The 22528-nt window shown below is 61.5% G+C and overlaps 3 protein-coding genes across 5 annotated transcripts; 1 reads left to right on the top strand and 2 right to left on the bottom strand.

Moving 5' to 3' along the window:
• Window positions 1-1275: 1275 nt before the first annotated feature.
• On the top strand, window positions 1276-10354 carry ROBO3 (roundabout guidance receptor 3; the record flags this gene model as incomplete). The annotated part of the gene is made up of 25 exons (XM_082777970.1): window positions 1276-1423; window positions 3282-3608; window positions 4252-4409; window positions 4481-4601; window positions 4677-4815; window positions 5184-5311; window positions 5396-5520; window positions 5603-5774; window positions 5881-6089; window positions 6239-6320; window positions 6405-6561; window positions 6648-7017; window positions 7109-7325; window positions 7393-7505; window positions 7787-7958; window positions 8071-8256; window positions 8334-8475; window positions 8543-8631; window positions 8713-8901; window positions 8985-9150; window positions 9217-9378; window positions 9660-9766; window positions 9845-9922; window positions 9991-10089; window positions 10169-10354. 25 exons carry the CDS (start codon window positions 1276-1278, stop codon window positions 10327-10329), a joined length of 4017 nt encoding a protein of 1338 aa, XP_082634096.1. The 3' UTR covers window positions 10330-10354.
• Window positions 10355-10371: 17 nt separating this feature from the next.
• On the bottom strand, window positions 10372-16610 carry ROBO4 (roundabout guidance receptor 4; the record flags this gene model as incomplete). Of its 3 annotated transcripts, XM_082777971.1 has the most annotated exons (13): window positions 10372-12133; window positions 12254-12539; window positions 12621-12743; window positions 13316-13446; window positions 13532-13682; window positions 13762-13933; window positions 14437-14558; window positions 14630-14849; window positions 14948-15063; window positions 15702-15829; window positions 15904-16042; window positions 16117-16395; window positions 16490-16610. In XM_082777971.1, 13 exons carry the CDS (start codon window positions 16608-16610, stop codon window positions 10780-10782), a joined length of 3342 nt encoding a protein of 1113 aa, XP_082634097.1. In that variant the 3' UTR covers window positions 10372-10779. The 3 variants fall into 3 exon arrangements, with proteins under 3 accessions (XP_082634097.1, XP_082634099.1, XP_082634098.1); XM_082777973.1 differs by lacking the exon at window positions 16490-16610 and having other exon boundaries at window positions 15904-15944; window positions 16156-16317; XM_082777972.1 differs by lacking the exons at window positions 13762-13933; window positions 14437-14558 and having other exon boundaries at window positions 16490-16601.
• A 1965-nt stretch (window positions 16611-18575) lies between these two features.
• Window positions 18576-22385, bottom strand: HEPACAM (hepatic and glial cell adhesion molecule; the record flags this gene model as incomplete). Its single annotated transcript, XM_082778165.1, is given in 8 exon segments — window positions 18576-18794; window positions 18877-18947; window positions 19050-19120; window positions 19613-19706; window positions 19797-20078; window positions 20307-20661; window positions 20663-20688; window positions 22322-22385. Coding segments are annotated over 8 exon segments (1182 nt in total).
• Window positions 22386-22528: the final 143 nt, after the last annotated feature.

Here is a 22528-nt window from a genome sequence, read left to right as displayed (position 1 = left end):
GCCTGCACATCTCTGCACCCCTCTAGATGTACACCTGTGGCCTCCAGCACAGCTCCATGTGTGTGCCTGTTCTCCAGAGCCCTCCAGATGTACGGCCAGATGTGAACTCACCCAGATCCTATTTTCACATCCAGTTGAAAGCAGCTAAACATTGTCATGGCTCCAGATGCACACAAATTCAAAGTATGCTGCTCTCCAGAGGTGAGTGTGCACTTCAACACAAAGGTGCCTGCATCTATGTGCACGGCTGTGGCACCAGGGACCCATCCAGCTGTGGGTGCACACAACGCCTTGCAGCTGTGCACACCAGCTGCACCCCAGTTCTGAATCGTAAAAGCCTGCTGTCTCCCAGCTGTGCACAATGGCCCGAAAAAGCCTTCAGATGTGAACCAGTGTTGGAGCACATTCGTACCCCAGATGAGCTGAGCTGCACAGGCCCCCTTTCATCTGTAGGTGTGCATCCAGATGTGTGTGCCTGGTGGCCGCTTCTTCCAGATTTGTGGCAAGGGGAGAGCACAGGCGCCTCCAGATGTGCACACAGATGTCACCCAGCTGTCTCCACATCACCCGTTCCTCTTCCCAGCCACCTCTTCCCATCCTGCCCGCACACCCCAAGCCCCCTCGCTGCCCCCACCCCCTCGCCAGCCGCAGCTTTGTGCTTTTCCAGCCTGGTCATTAGTGCCACCCTAACGAGCCCCTTCTCACGCCAGGGGGATGCAGCTGGGGGGCCATGCTCAGGCTCCAATTAGCGCCGGGAGCAGCCAGCTCCGAAAAGGTGCATTGCTTCACACGGTAGCCCGTCGCATTAATAAATCCGCTAATTGCCAATTATGAATTTGAGAGGCGTTTTGCAAAGGCAGAGCAGGGGGTGACGGCAGAGGCGGGACCCGGCATATTGGGGGATCGTCCTGGGCTCCCCAGCAGCATCTTCGTCCCCTTCGTCCTCCTCCTCCCTCCATCCCCCTCGGCTGGGGGGAGTAGCTCAGGACCCCCCTGCCCCCCCTCCAAGGGTGACCACCGCTCCCCGGGTCCCCCCCCCCTTTTCTCTCCGCCCCCCACCTCTGTGCCCCCCTCTCCGCTTCTCGCTGGCCTCGCCCCCGCTCCCCGCCGGGACCGGGGGGCGGTGCCGAGCCGAGCCGAGCCGAGTCTTGCCGTGCTGAGTCTTGCCGTGCTGTTCTGGTCTGGCAGTGCCGAGCTGAGCCGAGTCGTGCCGTGCCGGATCCGGCCAGGCCGTGCCGGGTCCGGCCGTGCCGGGCCGTGCCGAGCCGTGCCAGTATGCTGCGGTACCTGCTGAAGACGCTGCTGCAGATGAACCTGTTCGCGGACTCGCTGGCGTCCGAGATGTCCAACTCCTCCGAGCTGCTGCTCGGCCTCAACGGCAGCACCACCGCGCTCGACCTCCACAACTTCACCGCCGGCAACGGTACGCGCCTAGCCCCGCCGTCCCGGCCCCGCCGTCCCGGCCCCGCCGCTGGAAGCAGCGCGCAGCCCCCAGCCCCGACCCGGGACCTGAACGGGGACCGGCCCCGCGTCCTCACACGCGGATCCGTCCCGTGTCCCCAGAGCAGCCCCATTTTCCAAAGCCTGTTCCTTGTCCTGTGACTGGGAGCGGCTTCACATCCCCAGACAAGATCCGTGTTTCCCAAACCGACCCTGCGACCCCGAGCCGGGAGCGCCGCATGTTCCCAAATCGTCTCTGTACCCCAAACCGAGGCCACTCTCGTATTCCCAAAGCCACTGCGCTCCCCGAGCCGGGAGGGTCTCCGGGGCAGAGGCGGTACCGGAGGGACGGGGGGCCGGCTGCATTTAGAGCACTTTTTGAGTTCTTCCCCTCTCTTCCCTCTCTTTGCGCCCAAAAGTTTTGCTCCGTTTGGGTCAGGGCGGGCCGATCAGGGATGGGGAGCTCTGCTGCAGGAGCCCCCCTGCGGGAGCCCCTTGTCCCATCGCAGCCGGCTGGGCTCGGCAAGGGGCCCGGCTCGAACCCCCTGCTCGTCCCAATTAGCCCCGCGCCCAGCAGCGCCCCTCGGGGTGCCTGGAACTCCGCAGCATCCCGTCCCCACGGCAGCACATCCCTCTCGCCAAGGGCTTCCCTCTGTCCCGCAGGGGTAACCCTCCCGGCGCTCGGTGCCACTTACCCGCACGCACCCCCCCCCAGCCCATCTGCGTGTGACAGCAGTGACACTCCGTGACCGAAGCCCGAACTGCAGCGCCGGCGCTGGGGCACGCCGAAATGGCACTGGGGGACCCGTCGGGACACACCGTTGGTGGCCCTGGGGACACAGCGGGCCGTGCCACTCGGTCACAGACTGGAGGAAGCCGGGGCTGGGGCGTCATTAAAGTCCCGCTCTTTAATTAACTCCCGAAGGGCTCACCGAGGGGCTGGGATTTCTTGGCCCGCTCCAGTTTGGGGGTCTCTGTGTGGCAAATGCTGCTCTGAACTCTGGCTTGGTACAAATCAATGCAGGCACCAGCATTAATGAGCGTTAATTAATTCTCCTGCCTTAACGATAGGGATTTCCCTGCATTCATTGAGAAACAGACTTGATGGGGAGGGGAGGCTTTTTTTTTTTTTAAATTAAAACCAAACATTTTCTGCAACTTAATGTCACCAACTCCTGGTGTGCCACATCCCAGGGGAAGCAGGCACCAAAAGTACCAAACAGGGACAAACCATGCTGCACTGAGCTCTTTGGTACAGACCCCTTAATTGCTGACCCCCCCCGGCTGCAGCCACTACCCTGCCCTGCCGGTCCACCATTCCTGGGACGGTGCCCGCACACTGTGGGCCCTGACTACCCTTCTCTTCTCCTCCACTGCCCAGGCTTTCTGGTCCAGCATCCTTCCCAGGCCAGGACATGTGTCCCCCTCCCTGTCACTGTCCCCATCCCCGTCCTTTCTCCCGTTCCCGTCCTTGTCCCCATCCTCATCCCTGTTCTTGTCCTTATCCCCATTCTAGTCCCCATTCTCATGCCCAACCCTGTCCTTGTCCCCATCCCCATTCCAATCCTCGTCCTGACTCCCCCTCTCCCTCCCTCTCTCCCTCTCCCATTTCCATCCTGTCTCTATCCCTATCTATGTCCCCATCTCCACATCTCCTGCCCTATACTCTCATGGCCTTGCTCCCAGCCCCCAGTCCACACAGGGAAGGGTCACACACAGGAGTGACATGGGGGGGCGGAGGATGCACGGGAGCCCTCCCCACTGCCAGCTGAGCCCTGGACTCACTTCATCTCACCTCCTGGGGGCTGAGCATCCTCAGGGTATGCAACACACTTCCTCAGGGTCCCACCCACAGCTGGAGGACTCGGCACCCCGCATCGTGGAGCACCCCTCAGACCTGCTGGTGTCCAAGGGTGAGCCAGCCACACTGAGCTGCAAGGCAGAAGGACGCCCCCCGCCCACCATCGAGTGGTACAAGGACGGTGAGCGGGTGGAGACAGACCGTGAAGACCCCCGCTCCCACCGCACGCTGCTGCCCAGCGGCTCTCTCTTCTTCCTCCGCATCATCCACGGCCGCCGTGGCAAACCTGACGAGGGCGTCTATGTCTGTGTGGCCAGGAACTACCTGGGTGAAGCCACCAGCAGGAATGCCTCACTGGAGGTGGCTGGTGAGCACCCTCCATGCTGCCACCCCCTTTTCCCAGCCACTGGCTTGGGGCAGAGCTGCTGCCCTGGTCAGTACTGGAAAATGTCATGAGGAACGGGTCATTTGGAGGGGCATTGGGGGATATCAGGGGTCTTCCAGCCCCCCTCAGTTTCCCTGTTGTCACCTCTGATCTGGGCTGCTGCTGGATGAGGGGATGAACACCGCCACCCTCCCGCCCCCCCCTCCCCCCAGCCCTGATGCTGCTAAATGAAAACAAGTGAAAATATTGTACCTGGTGGCATCCCCTGGCTTCCCTCGCTTTGTTGGGTGGCTCGGTGGCCCCCTGGGGTCCTGCAGGGCTGGGTGTCAGCACTGGGAACAAGCCCCAGGACCAGGGTTTGGGGGTGATGGGGGACACAAGAAGGATGGGGGTGGATGCACAATGGGGGACAGTCTGCACTGGGCTTGGATTAAGCACCAGAATTGCTCCTTGATCATGCAAACATTAACTGCAGCATCACTGGGTTTATTGCTGTACCCTGGGAAATCATTTCCATGCTGGGAAAGGGTATTTTTTGCCCACAAAAGGGGTTCCTGCTGCAGAAGGAGCATACAGATGGGGAAACTGAGGCAGGGCTGACACTGTGGCATCCCTCCCCTCCCAGTGCTGCGGGATGATTTCCGGCAGCCCCCTGGGGATGTGGTGGTGGCGGTGGGTGAGCCGGCCGTCCTTGAGTGTGTTCCACCCCGTGGTCACCCTGAGCCCACTGTCTCATGGAAGAAGAACGGTGCCCTGCTCAATGACAAGGATGAGCGCATCACGGTGAGGGACAGGGTGGTCCCCAAAAACCAGGGTTGGTGTTTGGGCCCTGGCTGAGCTTGGCTTCCTGGCAGATCCGTGGTGGGAAGCTGATGATGGCCACCACACACAAGAGCGATGCTGGCATCTACATCTGCGTGGCCACCAACATGGTGGGGGAGCGGGACAGCGAGCCGGCTGAGCTGGTGGTCTTCGGTGCGTGGGGGTGAGGATGTGTTTTTTGGGGTGCTGGGGGTGGCAGGGCTGTGACAGACAGCAGCTGCCCCACAGAACGCCCCACATTCAGCAAGTGGCCACTAAACCAAGCGGTCCTGGTGGACGAGATGGCTGAGTTCCCCTGTGAGGCACTGGGGGACCCCCAGCCCACAGCCCGCTGGCGCAAGGAGGACGGTGAGCTGCCACCAGGAAGGTAAGTGGTAGGCGAGGGGCTGGCACAGAGGTTGCCACAGCCGGTGCTGGGATGGGCATCTGTAATGGGGCTGGGTGTGCTGGTACCTCATCCCATGTCCTCACTGCATCCCACATCCCCATCGCATTCCACATCCTTGCATCCTCTATCTCCACCACACCTACATCCTTATCACATGGTGCCTCCCCTTCACATTCCACATCCCCAACACAATGGTTCCATATTGCAACCACATCCCTGCTTGCATCCTGCATCTCCCACCATGTCCCCCTCACATCCCACATCCCCATCACACCCCATGTCCCCATGGCACCCTTGTGGCACCCTGGTGCCCTGCTGGTGCCGTGGGCTTGGGGGGTCCTCCCCAGGTGGGAGCTGCTGGCTGACAACACCCTGAGGATCAGCCGGGTGCGTGTGGAGGATGAGGGCACCTACACCTGTGTGGCTGAGAACAGCGTGGGCAAGTCAGAGGCCTCAGGCACCCTCATCGTGCGCGGTAAGGGGGGACCCCTTAGGAGCACCCCAGCATGCTTGCAAGTATGCAACCCCCCCTTTTCTTTCTGTCTCCCCCCTGTACCAGTGCCCCCCCAGCTTGTCACCTGGCCCCATAACCAGAGCGTCCCCCCTGGCCACAGCGTGACCTTCCAGTGTGAGACCACAGGCAATCCGCCACCAGCCGTGTTTTGGCAGAAGGAAGGCAGCCAGGTCTGTCCCCTTCACTGTCCCCAGACCTCCAACACCCCCGCCCCCACCACACAGCAGAGCTTTGCCTCCCTTCCTCCCCCAGACGCTGCTGTTCCCGGGCCAGCCTCCCCAAACAGCCAGCCGCTTTTCGGTAGCCCCCGGTGGTGCCATGACCATCGCTGCCGTCCAGCCGACCGACGCAGGCTATTACCTGTGCCAGGCCATCAGTGTGGCCGGTAGCGTCCTGGCCAAGGCACTGCTGGAGGTGGAGGCGGGTAGGTGGGCACCAGGTCAAGCAGAAAATGTGCGTTTTCAGCACACCTGCTGAACTGTGTCAGGGAAGGGGTGGGGGTTCATTTGGATATTTCCCCCACCCTGCAGCACCCACTGAGCATGGGCCACCTGTCATCCACTGGGGCCCCGCCAACCACACAGTGCTGCCAGTGGGGGCCACGGTGTGGCTGCCCTGCTGGGTGGCCGGTGACCCCCAGCCCCACGTGGGGTGGCTGAAGGATGGCCGGGCCATGCCAGGCCCCGAGACCCGCACCAGCCTGCTGGAGAATGGCACCCTGCAGATCAGCAGCCTGCGGGTGAGCCATCCTGCTGGGGAGAGCCCTGAAGGACCGGGGGGGGGGCTGAGATGGGGAGTGGGGTGCAAGGGGTGGTGGGTGCCCAAGGTGCTGGGTGCCCAGGGTGATGGCTGCTCAGGACAATGGGGCAGGAGCTCTTCCCTTTGCAGGTGACAGACTCGGGGCAGTATGAGTGTGTGGCCACCAGCTCAATGGGTGAGACGCGTTGGAGTGGGACCCTGCAGGTGCAAGGTGAGTTGTGGGGATGCTGTGGGACCAGGGAAGCCATGGGACTGGAGAAGCAGCTGCCATGGGTCTCAGCACCTCTCCTCACAGGTGATGGATCTGGACTTTCCCCACCACCTGCCATCCTCCCCCAGCCACCCTCCACCCCTCTGGTCACCAATGTCACTAAAAGCAGTGTTACCCTGAGCTGGAAAGGGAATGAGCAAAGCAGTGGCACAACTGTCACCTATGTTGTGGAAGCTTTCAGGTATCCCACAGCTGCCCCCTCCAGGTTCAGTGGGGACCTGGTGGCCCAGTGCCACCCTGCCATGGGTCACCTTTGTCCCCTGGCAGTGAGGCAGCAGGTGGCCCGTGGAAGACAGTGGCAGCCAACGTGGAGGGCGAGACACACACTGTGAGTGGCCTTGTCCCTGACACTGTCTACCTCTTCCTGGTGCGGGCAGTCAGTGCCCATGGGCTCAGCGACCCCAGCGGAGTCTCAGAGCCCATCCGCACCCAAGGTGAGACCCAGAAGAGGTGCAAAGGGACCCTTTGGTGCCTCACTGTGGCCATGCACCCAACACCATCCTGCTTTTTGGCAGATGCCAGCCCCACGCAGCCAGGCCTGAACCCTCAGCAGGTGCCAACGGAGCTTGCGCAAGTGGCCGTGCACCTGCAGGAGCCAGTGGTGCTGCCACCAGGTGCCGTCCGCCTCTCCTGGACTGTGAGTGCAGGGACACGGTGGGAGAGGAGGGGGACATGATGCAGCACATCCCATAACCCCCCTACCCTGTTCCCATCTCTTGTGTCCCCAGGTGGAGCCCCCATCGCCTCTTGTGCAGGGCTACCAGGTGCTGTACCGGCGGCGTGGTGGGCGCTGGGAGGCACGGGACGTGCGGGCACCGGGCGAGCGGGGTGCCCTGCTCACTGGGCTGCGCCGCGGCCAGGACTACGAGGTGAAGGTGCGGCCCTACTTCCACCATCTCCACGGTCCTGACAGTGCTGTGCGTGCCCTGCGCACCCCAGAGGCGGGTGAGTGTGGGAATAGGATGCGGGGATATGGGACAGCACGGTCATGACACCCCGCGTTGCCCCACAGCCCCCAGTGCCCCACCACAGGCTGTCAGTGCAGTGGGGAATGGCACCAGTGTCCGCATCTCATGGCAGCCGCCACCGCTGGCTGAGCAGAATGGTGTCATTCGTGACTATCGGGTAAGTGGGGCCAGCAGGGGCCCACATCCCCATCACATCCCACATTCTCATCGCATTCTTGTTGCATCCCACATCCCCATTTCATCCTACATCTCCAGCCCATCCCACGTCCCCACTGAATCCTGTATCCCCATCACATCCCGCATCTCCATCTCGTTTCACACCTTTATCACAAGCATTATTCCCATCGTCTCTCAAGCCCTCACTGCATTCCACGTCCCCATCACACCCCACGTTTCCCTCTGCCCCCCCCCCACCATAAAGATGCATCCCCCCACCAGATCTGGTGCCTGGGCAACGAGAGCCGATTCCACATCAACCAGAGTGTGGAGGGGACGGTGCTGGCAACGGTGCTGCAGGGGCTAGTGCCTGGTGTCCCCTATCATGCTGAGGTGGCAGCGGCCACCGGCGCGGGTGTGGGTGCTCGCAGTGCACCTGTCCCCATCCATATTGGTGAGTGCCCCTGCACTGTGCAGGACCGACGGGTGGGGGCTACAGGGGTCCTCCTTGTGGTGAGTGCTGTGGTTGGCTCCTCGGAACCTGCTGGTTCCCCCTCTGCTTGCAGCACCTCCTGTGGAGCGGGAAGCAGGGCCAGTAGGCCGGGGTGGTGTGGCTGAGCACTTGGCGGAAATGGCGAGGAGGCCAGCCTTCATCGCTGGCATTGGCGGTGCCTGCTGGCTTGTCCTCGCTGGCTTTGGTGCCTGGCTCTATGGCCGCCGCCGGAGGAGGAAGGAACTGAGCCACTTCACGGGTACGGGCACGGGCACGGCCCTGGGTGTCCCAGATCCACTTGTCCCCAGCGCCCACACAGGGTTCGTCTCCTTGCAGCCTCCTTCGCCTATGCGCCCACGGGTGCACCTATGGGTGCTGCAGGGACCTGCCGTGGCCCCACTGCACTCTCGGCCCAGCCTCCATCTCTCTCTGCGCTCACCTTTCTGCACACCCCGGCTCCGGCGCGTGGCAGCCCCAGGTAATAGCACGGCCCACTGGGAACTGCAGCCCACCCGGGGATGCCCTTTCAGCCTGTGTCCTCACAGGGCTGCCGTTGGTGGTCACCCGTGGCTGGTGGACGCGTGGTGTGGTGGTGGCACCAGCAGCCTGGACACTGCTGAGAGATACTACAACGGTGAGGGGTCAGCTCAGGGTGGGGGCTGGCAAGGGGCTGGGGGTGGAAGCCAGTTCTGACAGGGCCAGCCATGCTCTGCAGAGGCTGGCATCTCCCGCTACATCGCCCAGACGGAGCCATTTGGGGCGGGGGCCACCGAGGGACCCATCTACAGCAGCATCGAGGTGGGCGGCGAGGAGCTGCGCACCTTCCACCGTCCCTGCTCGCAGCACGGCCTCGAGCCACTGGCCACCCTGTACACCCACCTGGCCCCCGGCCGCCCCGAGCACGGTAGGGCCATGGCAGTGCCAGGGGGATGTGGGGACGTTGTGGGGCATCCCTGTCTCTGCAGCCCCACGTCCCTAACCCCAAAGGGAAAAAACTGGGGAAAGCGGTGCAAACGCCCAAGCTGAGCTGGACGGAGCTGCTGCCCCCGCCACCCTCAGCCAGCGAGCTCAGCCAGTACGCTGAGGAGGAAGAGGTGAAGAAGGAGGAAGAGGAAGAGGAGGAGGTGGTGGAGGAAGAAGATGAGGAGGGCAGGTAAGTGCATGTGGCCAGGGGGGCTGTGGCACGCTGGCCCCAGCACCCACCCTGTGCCCCCTGCAGCTTGGGGCTGGAGGACCGGTGTCCCCTCGGGGAGGACGTCCTTCAGCCCACCGCCTCCTCACCTGCCACCCCTGCCGGCTGCTGGTCCCCTGCCGTGCTGGCACCTGCACCCCGCGAGGACATCTGCAGCCCCCACCGCTTCAACAGCCCCCGCCTGCCCCGGTAGGAGATGCCACTTGCTCAGGCTGCCTCACCCGATGTCCTGTCGTGACAGCACAACGGGGACACGGCACCGCGGTCCGGGCATAACTCTGAGGTCCAGACAGGGCAGCACCACCCGGCTGTGCTGCCACCGTGCAAGTTGGCTGCAGCTTTGCAATCCAGCTGTGCTGCCAGGCCACCAGCACAGCACGGGGGGGTCCTCTATGCTCCCCCCACTTCCCCACCCCTTTCAGGCAGTGTCGATGATCCCCAGCCCCACATCACCCCTCCCTCTTTCCCAGGAGGCCCCCCCACGGCGCAGGACCACCACCAAGCCCCCCACTGAGCTCCCATGGCCCAGACACAAGCGAGGGCCACATGCCCAGAGCCCACCGCCCCCATGGCACAGGTGAGCCCTGGGGTGCCAGTGCAAGGGCTGGGGGTGTCTCACCATCGGGGCAGGGGTCTGATGCTCCATCACTCCCAGGGAAAACCTGCTCAGAGACCCTGAAAAGTCGCCCGAAGCCCAAAGGAAGCCGCTACCGCCGGGAGCAGCATCTAGGAGGTGAGTGGGTGTCCGGGGGGGAGGGCAGGGGCCACCCGTGGCACTCAGCCCCCGCTCCCTCCCTGCAGCAGACCTGCCGCCGCCACCACTGCCGCCCCCAGGTGAGACCCCCAGCCAGGAGCCAAGCGGTGCTGAGCGCAAGGCTGCCCATCGCCCACCCCGCCAGGGTAAGCACTCCTGGGGAGCCGATCACAACAACAAGTGTCAGGGTGGAGGCTGCCACCAGCGCTGTTCCCTCCCCTGCAGGTGACATCGTCCCCTACAGCAAGCCCTCCTTCCTGGCCCATGGCTGCTCCACCACTGGCAGCGCCTCGTCCCGTGGCTCCACCAGCTCCCGTGGCCATGGCTCAGGGCGCAGCCGCCACCCAGACCCGCTGTCACCCTGCCTGCCGCATGAGGAGCGATGAGGCAGCACGGGGACAGTGACACAAGGGACAGGGATGTTGGGGTAGAAATGGGATGCTCATTAATTTTGGTCTGAGATGCATAAATAGGTGTGCACAGAGCCAGTGGGGTGGGCAGAAGCTTGAGGGAGGGACAAGGATGCTCTGGGTGGGGACAAGGATGCTGAGGATGCCTGAGGATGCTCGGAAGGGACAAGGATGCGCAGGAGGGATTAGGAGGTTTGGGACAGCCCAGGACAGTCGCAGGGGATGAGGGTGCCCCAGAAGGATGAGGATCCTGAGGCCAAGGCTTGTTGGGAGGGACGAAGGGAGGAAGAGCAGGAGGGGCACCCGCTGCCCCATTGCCGCCCATCCTTTGCATGTAGCTTTTTCTAGCAGAGAGCCCCTTTTTGGGGAAACAATGAATAAAGCTGGATTTCAGCCAAGCCAGGCAAGCTCTGGCCTTCCCACCTTCTATATGCTGGGGACTGCCGTGTTCCTGTCTCTCCTGTCCCTGGCAAGGAGCCCGCCCTGCTTGCTGGCCACCCTGGCCCAGGGGCTGCCCGTCCCTGTCCCCAGGGCCACCTCCCCACAGAGAGGGAACGATGCCTGGCAACTCATGGGGACAAGGGCTCCATCGGCATCCTCGAGGCTGAAGCAGAGGCTGTCAACAGCCACAGCCAGAGCCCGGGCAAAGCTGGCATCGAGGAGGAAGGAGCCATCAGAAGAGCTCGCCAGGCTGCAGCGGGTGCTGGGGACATTTCCCTCTGAGATGGAGCCCCAGCCATTCAGCAGAGACCCCCCTGGGGAGCCCCCCTGGTCCCACATGTCTGTCTTCTCTTCCTCCTCGTCCTCCTCCTCTTCCTCCTCCTCCCCATCGCCCAACTCTGAGGCAGAAGGTCCGCAGATGTACCCATAGGTGTGCGGAGGGGAGAGGGGCCGGGGCACAGGGACACACCGGGGATGTGTTGGGGACGCCTCTGACATCGGGGGATGCTCCATCCCTGGGGTGTCCATGGGGTGGGCGGCCTCCCGTGCCTGCTCCAGGTCCTTGGCCACCTGCTGTGGCGTGAGGACCCCATCGCTGAGTGCCAGCGAAAGGTGGGCAGGGTCTGGGGACGCATCCTCAGGGTGCCTGGTGGCCAGGAGCATGTTCTTGGGGTGTCCAGTGACAGTGGCCAAATCCCTGGGGTGCCTGGTGACTATGGATGTATCTTCAGGGTACCTGGTGTCTGGGAACACATCCCTGGGATGTTTGGTGACCAGGAACGTGTCCCTCGGATGTTTGGTGTCTGGTGATGTGTCCTTGGGGTGCCCAGCAACTGGGGACTTGTTCTCATGATATGTGGTGAGCAGGGAGTGCCCAGTGGCTGGAGACATGTCCCTGGGGCGCTTGGTGAGTGGGGACATTTCCTTAGAGTGCCTAATGACTGGGGACATGTCCTCAGGGCACCTGCTGACAGGGGACATATTCCCGGGGCACCCCCTGGCTGGCGACATATCTTTGCCGTGCCTGGTGGCCAGGAACACATCCCTGCAGCTCCCTGCTACTGGGGGCATGTCTATGGGGCTCCTGGTGACTGGAGACGTGTCCCGGGGGTTCCTGGTGACCAGAGATGCATCCTTGGGGTGCCTCATGACCAGGGACACATCCTTGGGGCTCCTTGTGACTGGGGACATGTCCCTGGGCCTCCTGGGGACTGGGGACATGTCCCTGGGGTTCCTGGGGACTGGAGACATGTTCCTGGGGCTCCTGGTGACTGGGGACGGGTCTTTTGGGTTTCCAGTAACTGGGGACATGTCCCTTGGGCACCCAGTGGCCAGGAACCTGTAGGCACAAGGTACACACTGGCTTTTGCCACTGGTCCATCTTGCAGCACGTGGCTGGGGCGCAGGAAGGGGCCACCCCATAGCACCCAGGGCATCCCCAGGAGATGTGTAGACTCACCGAGTCCCTGCACGGTGCCAGGCGTGGGGCTGCCCTCGGGGTGCCACCAGTTTCTCAGTGCCAGTGGATGCCAGTGAGGCACTGCCCCGCCGTGCTTTTGGGGAGATGAGAGCTGGCAGCCACCATAGGTCCCCTCCTGCCAGTGCAGCGTCGCTGCCCTGTCCCTTCTGCTGAAGCAACCCAGCCTCCAGGCCAAAACGTGTCCCCCACTCACCACCACTCACGGGGATGGGAATGGTCCCAAGTCCAGCTGCCACCACTGGGGTGCTGTGCACTCGGTCCAGCTCTGCGTGGGGACACAGCCACCGTGAGCAACCTCCAGGTATCCCTGTGGTGCACTCCCCCCATCCCGATGTTCTGTCCCCACCTCGCTTGTGGATGCGCTCCCAGGGTGCTGGGCTCAGGGTGCTGGGTTTGGGGTGTCCCCTGCGATGGTCGCTGCAGCTGGGGGATGTCGCAGGACTGAGGCTCGGTGGCTCCGAGGACAGGGCTGTCAGGGCAAGAGCTGTCAGGGCTGGGCACCTGTGGGTGCTGAGCCCCTTGCCCCCTGCACCCCAGGCTCTGTCTGTCCCCGGGTTACTGCTGCCTGCAGAGAGGGTCTGGTGGCACTGAGGGGGACCAAGGAGGGGGAGTCCTGAGTCCTGTGGCACCAGGGGGTCCCATGCATGAGGTGAGGATCTCGGGCACCCTTTGAAGGTCCCTTAATACCCTGTGGGGGTCACAGGTACTGTGTGAGGGGTTCCATGGCATCACTGGGGTTCCCATTGGGCATGTTAGGGTCCCAGGTACCAGATGGGGGACCCATAGCACCCTAGGGGTGTGGTGCCAGGTACTCAGTGGGCATCCCAGGGCACTGGGTGAGGAGTCCCAGGTACTCTATGGGGGTACCCTAGCAGCCGGGGGGGGGGGGGTCCTAGGCATTGGGTGGGGGTCCCATAGCATTCTGTGGTGCTCCCATAGCACAGGGTGAAGGGTCCCAGGCACTGGAGGGTAGTCCTACAGCAGTGGGGGAGGGGGAGGGGTCCCATAGCCATGGGTGAGGGCTCCCGACACGGAACTCACGGGAGGGCTGGGGGTCCCTGCTGTCGCTGCCCAGGAGCCGGCTGCTGAGGCTGCTGCTGCCACTGAGGTTCTGGGGGACGCAGCTGGGTTTCCAGGGGCTGCTGAGCCATGGCGCATCACTGTCCCCCTCTCTGCAGGGCAACAGCATCTGCCATCAGTGTCCTTGTCCCTGTTGTGCCAGGGACCCTGTTGCCACACCCGCTCCAGGCCACTCACCTGTGGCGTGCCAAGGCATCCTGCCTGGCGTGGCGCTGGCAGAGGAGGAGGAGGAGGGCGAGCAGGGCCAACCATAGCAGCGAGCCAGCAGCTGCGATGACAGCAGGCTGCCGCAGAGCCCGCACTACCCCAGTGCTCCCTGCCGTCACCTCTGCAAGGGTATGGCTGATGTCACCTCTGTGCCACTGCTGCGTCCCCCCCCACGCCCCATCATGGTCCCCGTCCCCTACCCAGGACACTGCAGGTGGCATTGCTGGGGACCCCCAGCCCCGCGCCGTTGAATGCGGCCACCTGGATGCAGTATCTGGCCCCGGAGACAGGCAGGGGGATCTCCAAGCGGTGGGTGCCTCTGTCCACTGTCCTGTTGGTGGGGTGCGACCAGCCCTCGCCCAGGGACCAGACCTGGTTTGGGGGCCGATAGGTGGTGATCCTGCACTGCCACACTAGCATGTGCATGGGTGCCCCGTTGAATAGACTCCCCTGGGATGGACTCTTATTGATGGGTCCCTCTTGGATATACCCCTTGGTTGATCCCCATAGAGAGATCCCCTTGGTGAAAACCCCTTTTGGATTAGGTCTCCTTGGATGACCTCCCTTAATAAACTTCTTGGATGGTTCTCCCTGGACGGGCATAATCCCCCCCCCCTTGAATGGGTCCCGTTGAATATACCTCCTTGGATGGTTTCCCCACCTTGGATGGACCCCTCTTGGGCACAACCCCCACCAGGAATGAATTCCCCCTTGGATGACCCCCCTTGGATGGAACTCCCTCCATGAATGGATTCCTCCTTGGATGGATTCCCCTTTCACAGCCCCTCTACCCCCCTCAACGAAACCCTCTTAGATGGACCTCTCAAATGGATCCTCATTGGCCAGCAACCCCCAGTGCCCCCCGTCACCCAAACCTGGTAGCCCTGAATGATGCCATTGTGAGCATCAGGGGGAGGTGGTTCCCATCTCACGACAACGGTGCTGTTCCCTGGCTCAACCTGGCCCACGGTGACATGCTGGGGCGCTGCGCTTGGCACTGCCGGGACAGCAATGCTGAGACCCTGGGACCTCCATTGCCCCCTCATCCCACCCACCACCCCAGTGTACCTTCCTCAGGGATCCGGAGATGCCAGCTGTTGCTGTCCAAGCCCCAGGCCCCTTTGGCATAGGGCCGGACCTTGAACTCATACTGGTAGCCCCGTTGGAGCGCAGGGATGACAGTGCTGAGCTCCCTGCCCACATCCTGCTGGGACCAGGCAGTGCCGACAGGGAGCAGGCAGCGGTACAGCACCGCATAACCCTCTGGCGCTGGCCCTGGCGTCACCATCTGGAGGGAATGAAAAAGGCTGTAGGGACACAGCCAGGACATGGGAAGAGGGCCCCCTCCCAGCCTGGTCTCTTGGGGTGTCCTGGCAGTACACGTACCCGCCAGCGGAGCCAGGCGGCAGCGGTGGTGGGCAGCGCGGTGCCATTATCCAGCTGCAGCCGCATGGCCAGCAGGTCCTGCAGCATGACCTCCCGCCGGCCTGCAGGCAAAAGGTCTGCAGGGAAAGGTGAGTGTGGTGGTGGGGCCTACACCCCAGATAGCCATGCTTGGGGCCCCTGATGTCTCCTTGGATGGACCCACTTGAATGGCCCCCTTGGATGGACAGCTCTTGGATGGCCTCCTTGGATGGACCCCATAGTAGACTCATATTGTTGCATACTTCTTAGATGGACTCTTTGGATGGATCCCTCTTGGCTGGATCCCACTTTAATGGGAATCCCCCCCCCCCCCCCCCGCCTTAGATGGATCCCCTTGGAGGAACTTGCTTGGTTGGATCCTGCTTATACGGACTCAAAGGACTCTCTTGGACGGGTTCGCCTTTGACGAACCTCCTTGGATGGACACTCCTTAGTCTGACCCTTACTTGGATGATTCCCCTTAGACGGACCTCATCTATATGGAACCCCTTGGATGTAACCTCTTGTATGGAACCCTTCAGATGGACCTCCTCAGCCAGAGCCCTCCTTTTGGAAGGAGCCCCTAGGATGCACTCTCCCTGAATGAACCCCTTGGATAGCCCTTCTTTGATGGACCCCCTTGGATGGACTCCCCTTGGATGACCCACATGGATGGACCCCACTAAGATGGCCCCCACAGACAGTCCCCTAGATGACCCTGTGCACTGGCACTGACCCTCCACTTGGACACGAGCGGTGGCAGCGGCGCTGCCCAGCTGGCTCTGAGCTGTGCAGATGTAGGTGCCAGCATCGGCGGCTGTCACGGCGTAGAGGCGCAGCGTGTGCTCCTGGTCCACCTCGTGCCTGCGGGCACCAGTATCCCGTCACCCTTGTCACACACCCTGGGGAGGTGACACTGCCACCCTGCCACCACCTACCTCCCCCAGGGCAGGTCTCCATTCTCTTTGTGCCACTGCACCTGTGGCGTGGGATCACCCTGCACACTGCAGCCCAGCTCCACTGTGCCACCAGCCACCACCACGGCATCACTTGGCTGCCGTACAATGGCTGGCTTCTCTGCAGGGAGGGGACATCGGTGAGGTTATATGGCACATTCCCATGTCCCAGGCCCCTCCACCACCACCACTTACCTAGGACAGTGACGTGGGCGCCCCGGCTGTGCCGCTCACCTGCCGCGTTGGCTGCCACGCAGACATAGACCCCCGCGTCGGTCCTGCGTGCTGGGGCCACCCGCAGCTTCCCACGGGTGACCTGATGACGTCCCCCAGCTGGGCGCAAGGTGACACCGTCCTTCCTCCAGGAGACACGGGGCTCGGGGTGCCCAGCGGGAGGCACGCAGTCCAGCTCCAGCACCTGGCCCACTGTGGCTACCAGATCGCCAGGCTGCAGGCGGAAATTGTCCCGCAACACTGCAGGAAAGGGGACACCACCCTGGGTGGGGACACATTCAGGGTGTCCCATCCCCCCGCCCATCACTGTCTCCTGTCCCCAGTTTGTCCTTACCAGCTGGGCGCTCCACCATGGTGTGGGGCTCTGTGTACCCCCCAAGGGGGTGGCAGCCCCCCAGGCACAGTGCAGTGGCCCAGAGCCCCAGCCTGAGTGCTGTGGCCCAGCCGCTCGCCATGGCCTCTGCGTTTCCTCCCAAGATCCGGTCCCTCCCAGCTAGGGTACAATGGCCGGATGCAGGGGACGGGAAGTGCTGGAGGGACACAAGCAGCTCAGCTGCGGGAGCAGCCACTGGGTTGAAGGGAAGCGCAAGTTAAGAAGAAATGAGCTGTCAGCTTGGAGCTGGGAGGCCTGAAGGGCAGGATGCCATTGGTAGGGACCAGAGTGAACAGCCTCAAGGGGGCACTGCAATCCAAAATATGGCAGAAATTTCAGGGTTTCCCAAACTGCCCTTGGTGCTGCTTCCCCCCATCGTGAGATCTCCCTGCCAGCCATCCCCTAGACCTCATTCTTTTTGCAGCTAAGACATGCTCAATAGGTGCACCGAGCCCATCGGTCCTCAGCTGCCACCCGCCTCCCCCATGTTGCCCTGACCCCCCAGGACACCAGGCACCCCCTGGCTGAGTAACACATTTAGTTTATTAGTTAGTAGCATTTGTGGGTGCTCACACACCCCAAGCACCCCGGGGTGCCCCAGCACCCACCCCGGTGACCCAGTCCTCCAGCTTTGTCCTAAACCTATTCCTCGGGAAGCCTGGGGCAATGCGAATGGGTGTGCCAAAAAATGGGTGATTTTCACAGAAAATCCATAGGCAGCAGCGGGCGGGTCTGGCTGGTGGCTGGGAGAGGAGTGTTCTCTTATGGGGCCTGGGCCCATGTTTTGGGGACAGCACAGCCAGGGAGCTGGGGGGGCCTTCCACCTGTGTGCATGGGTGTGAGTGCACGTGAGAGCCTGCACGCTAGCTTGTGTGCACAGGGCTGTGTGTGTGTGTGCACAGTGCTCTTGCACATGCAAGGTGCATGCGTGCTTTCTCTGCACACCCTGTGCATGCTCCCTGCACACTCGTGCATACTTTGTTCACGCTCTTCTCACAGGTTCCATGCACACTCCATCTGCACACTCCATGTATACTCTTGCTGAACACTCATGGTCTCTGCACACTTCAGGCACACGCAAATGCTGGCACACTTTTTCTGCAAATGCCATGCACACTTACCTGCATGCCCCACGCACACACCGTGCGCGCTTTCTCCACATGCTCCATGAGCGCTACCTCCACACAATCCATGCTTTGTGTATGTTCTCCTGACATACTTTATGCATGGCCTTTTACATGCTAAATGCGTAATCCCTGCACACTGTATGCATGCTCTGTCTGAACACTCTTGTGCATGCCCTCTTATATCCTTTGTACATGCTCTTTCTGCTTGCTCCAAGCTGCTCTTTCCACATGCTCCTTGCATGACCTCTTGCATGCTCTGTGTATGCTCTGCCTGCATGCTTTCTCCACACATTTCGAGTATGCTCTCTCTGCATGCTCTGTGCATGATGTCCCTGCACACTCTGTACACTCACTCTACATGCACTGCACATATCCTTTTGCATGCTCCATGCATGCTCTATGCACACTGCATACATGTTCTCTGCACGCTCCATGCACATCTCCGCACACTCCGTGCACGCTCTCTCTGCATGCACTGTGTGCGCTCTCTGTGCACACTGCATGAACGATCTCTGTGCTCACTCTGCCTGCTCTTTCTGCACAAACTGTGCACACTGTCTCTGCATGCTCCATGTGTGCCCACTTGCACAGTCCGTGCATGTTCTCTTTGCACACTGTGTGCGTGCTCTCCACGCATCCTCTGAGCACACTCACTCTGCAGACTGTGCCTGGGCTCCCTCTGTGCATGCTCGGTGCACACTCCCTCTGCACACTCAATGCACGTGCGTGTGTGTTCCCCGTGCGCCCCACACCCTGCCCCACAGCCAGACCCTTCCAGCAACACCCCAGCACCCCTCGCGGGGCGGCAGGGTGCAGCTCCAGCTGAGATCAATACCAAATTAGTGACTTCCCGCTGTGCCCCACATCACCCCTCAATGCTGGGGGGGGGCGTCCACGTGTTCCCCGCCACCACTGCCAGCTCAGGCACTGATCTCCAGGGTGCTGCCTTCCTCCTGCTCCCGGATGGCAGGGACACCGGTGGCCCGCAGAAGGCGTGGGGCGGTGCGGGAGCGCACAGGTGAGCCGGGGGGTGAGCGGGGAGGGCGGGTGGGGGCGGGCGAGCGGTGGTAGCGGCGAGCCCCTCGCCCCGGCGAGCGCCCGGCAGGCGGCGGTGAATCCTCCTGGGGTGCTGGGGTGTCCTGTGGGGAGGGCGTGGGTGTTGACACAGGGGCGATGCTCCGGCATTTGTCTCGGTGTTGCCTGGCCCCGCTGCCCACTCACCTGCTCCTTGAGGATGTACAGGGCCAGCGGGGCCTTGCGGTCATGGTCGGTGCTGCGTGGGATGGTCTCGGCTGCAGGAAAGGTGGGGAAGGGAAGGGATGGGAAGAGAAGGAAGGGGAAGGTGGTGGGTTCTCAGGGCATGGTGCTGCCACTGCTGCCGGCACCACACTCACCCTCGTGCTTGGGGTGTTCCTCATCCTGCTCGGTGTAGTCGGGGGGTGGCGGCTCTGCTTGCTGCTTTGGTCTGGGGAGGGAACAGAGGCAGTGATAATGGTGGGGATGGGATGGGATGGGATGGGATGGGATGGGATGGGATGGGATGGGATGGGATGGGATGGGATGGGATGGGATGGGATGGGATGGGATGGGATGGGATGGGGACGGGGACAGAGACGAAGATAGAGACGAAGATGGAAATAGAGACGGAGACGGAGACGGAGACGGAGACGGAGACGGAGACGGAGATGGAGATGGAGATGGAGATGGGATGAGATAGGGTGGGATGGGATGGGGTGGGATGCGATGAGGTGGGGTAGGACAGGGCAAGTCAGGGTGAGATGAGATGGGATAAATTGGGATGAGATGGGACAGGATGGGACAAGAGTGAACAGGACAGTATCAAATGGGATGGGATAAAACAGGGCAAGATGTAAGGGGGAAGGGAAGGACAGGACGGGATGGGATGGGGCAGGACAAGAAGAAACCCCTTTGGCTCCCATGTTCCCCTCAGCCATACTTCTTAGATGGTTTCCAGCAGGCACAAACAGTCACCAGGGTTACAAGGAGGAAGATGCCGCCCGTGGAGAGGATGATGTAGAGGGAGCTCCGGCCTAGGGGAGAGCAGCAAGGGGGGAACCCCCCCCAAAAATCTTAACCAGGAACATCTGCAAGCAATGTCCAGCCCTGGGGACACATCTTACGGTAGACAGTGAGCTTCACGGGGATGCTGCGGCCATGGCTGATGGGGTTCTCCACCAGGCAGCTGTAGACATCGTCATCAGCCATGAGGACGCGGGTGATGGTGAGGATCTTCTGGTCAGGGGACAGGAGAAGGCGGGAGTCGTTGCTCAGTGGCCGCCCATCCTTCAGCCAGGTGTAAGTCGGCTTGGTGCCGTTCTCATGTGAGCAGTTGAGGGTAAAGAACTCGCTGAGCTCCAGCACCGTCGAGGAGGCCACCAGCACTTGAGGCTTTGAGATGGGGACTGTGAATGAGGAGAGCCAAGGTGACACCAACGCCCCAAAGGACACGGATGGACAAGGGGAGGACATCAGTGCCCCAGTGGGGACCTGACCTAGCTGCAAGCAAGCTAGAACCACCTCTCTGTTTTGCTGAACTCCCCAAACCACCTCCCTGATGGACAAATTCCTCACAAAACACTGTGGGGAGAGATGTCCCAAGGGGAAAACCAAGCTCGGCTGGGTGCCCTTACTGTCCACAGTGAGGTTGATGGTCTTCTCGCCGGTGAAGGTGTCATCGGTGATGGAGACCTCCACCTCGTAGGCACCCTCATCAGCCAGCTGCAGCGGGCTGATAAGCAGTGAGCCGTTCTCCAGCACGCGGATACGGTCGCGGTAGTCAGGCCGCAGGTTGCCGATGATCTCGGTGCCGATGGACTGGACGACGGTGACAGGCTTGTCCCGCTTCAGCTGCCACTTCACCACCGGCTTGTCGGGGCTGGCACTGGCGTAGCGCACCGACAGCAGCGCCGCCTTGCCTGCCGTGCCACGCACCAACGCCGACGGGCTGGTGATGTTCACCCCCGCCAGCAGACCTGGGGATGGGGGGGAGACAGCGGGCGCCGCGTCCCGGCCCTCCGAAAAAGGGGAAAAACCCCTCCCGGAGCCGCAACGAGCATCCCTGAAAATCCCTCTCCTGCAGCATCCCCACTGTTTGCACGGAGGTTTGCAAAAATGTATGCATCACCCCAAAAAAGTGCTTTGGGAGGGGGTTGATGCAACCCTTGGAAAGTGCACTGGGGGAATTGATGCAACACTTTGCAAAGTGTATTGGGGGCATTCATGCAACCCTTGCAAAGACACACACACAGGGTTTCCACCCCAAGCCCTAGAGGATGCTCTTGTCCGGCCACCCCCCCATGCCAGTGCACAAACACAGCACTGGCGACTGAGCCACCATGTCCCAGTTCCGAGAGGACCTCCTGGTACCCATCACCCCACAGGGAAATTCAAGCTGTCTGTGCTCAAAGCAAACAGCAAGGCTTAAAAATCTCACTTTTGAGGGAAAACAAAAACCAAGAGCATAAAAATAAAATGGGTTTAATCCCCAAAACACCCCTGTCCCCACTAGTTTGAGAGCCTCATCCATGAGCCCCCATCCAGATGCTGTCACCTGAAGTTGAGCAAACCCCAGACTGAAGAGGGACTGGAGGTGAAATCAGCTGGAGGGGGGGGAGGAGGGGAGATGAGGAGGGAGGCGAGCAGAGCAAGAAAGGGTTTAAACAAGCCTGAAAGTCACGGGACCTATTGGTATGCAGCATCCGTCCATCCATCCTCCCCAGCAGCCGTGGAGCTCAGCCCCGAGAAGGAACCATGGGGTGAAATTTGGAATAAAACCCGGGCACATGGTCAGGATGCGGCCCCTGCCCCATCCCCACACTCTTGTGTGTCTAGAAGCCCATTCCTGCCCTGCTTTAACCCCTTTGCTTTATATTTTCAAGGTTCGGGGGGGAGGAATGGGAGGGATTTAGGAAGCATCACACAAACATCCCCGAAACACCAATCCACCAATCCTTCCTCCAAATTGCTGGTTTCTTCAAGTCCCCCCTTCCCCCCCCCCCCCCCCCCCACTTCATGGAATAAATTTTGGGGTGCAAAACCAATCCACTTTGCTCTGCATCCTCAGCCTGACCCCCACATTGTTGCCTTTGTACGCAAACTTTTGAGAAATGGTGGAAAAGAATTGCAGCTGCCTTCCTGTGCTGGCCCCAAGAGGGGGTGGGTTTGCTCCTTCAGGGGGTGCTGAGCCTCAGAAATCAGTGTGCTGGTGGAGGGGGGCACTTGGGGAATTAATGCATTCGGGTGAGATGCAGTGGGATAGGGGAACAGGAGAGAAGCGGGGTGAGAAAGGGGCTTTTGAGGGAAGATGAAGAATGAGCAATAAAAGCGTTTGGGAAAGTCAAAATCAAATGTCTGAGCCTGGGGTTCACCCCCCAACTCCTCCCCAGCAGGATCCGCTTTTCTCCCACAGAGCTTTTTTCCTCGCTTCTGGACCCTTTTTTTCCTCCTTTCCACCCCTCTGCCACTGGAGGGGCTGCTTGGCAGCAGCGCGCATCCCCCCCTTGCACCCAAGCACCCCCCCAAACCCCCAATTTAATGAGAGCCCCCGGCCTCCTCCACTCCTGCCCCATTTGAGTTAAAACAAACAAACAAACAAACAACAGAAAAAGGGGGGGGGGGAAAGAGAGGAGGCTGGCTGCTCCCCTACCTGCGTGCAGCGCCAGGAGCCAGGCAGCGGGCAGCAGGCATGGGGCGGCCACTGCTCCCCACATTTCGGGCAGGCTGCAGGGGCCCCGCTCTGCGACACTTCCCTGCTCTGGGCACGTCCCTCTGTGCTACTGGCCTGCAGCCCAGCCAATTTTTTTTTTCCTTTTTCTTCTTTCTTTTTTTTTTTTTTTTTTATTTGTCCCTTGCT

Source organism: Aythya marila, assembly GCF_965140915.1.
Source record: "Aythya marila genome assembly, chromosome: 23".
Taxonomy (NCBI): domain Eukaryota; kingdom Metazoa; phylum Chordata; class Aves; order Anseriformes; family Anatidae; genus Aythya; species Aythya marila.
The sequence above is the reverse complement of the archived record's forward strand: the minus strand, read 5'-3'. Positions and strand labels throughout refer to the sequence as shown.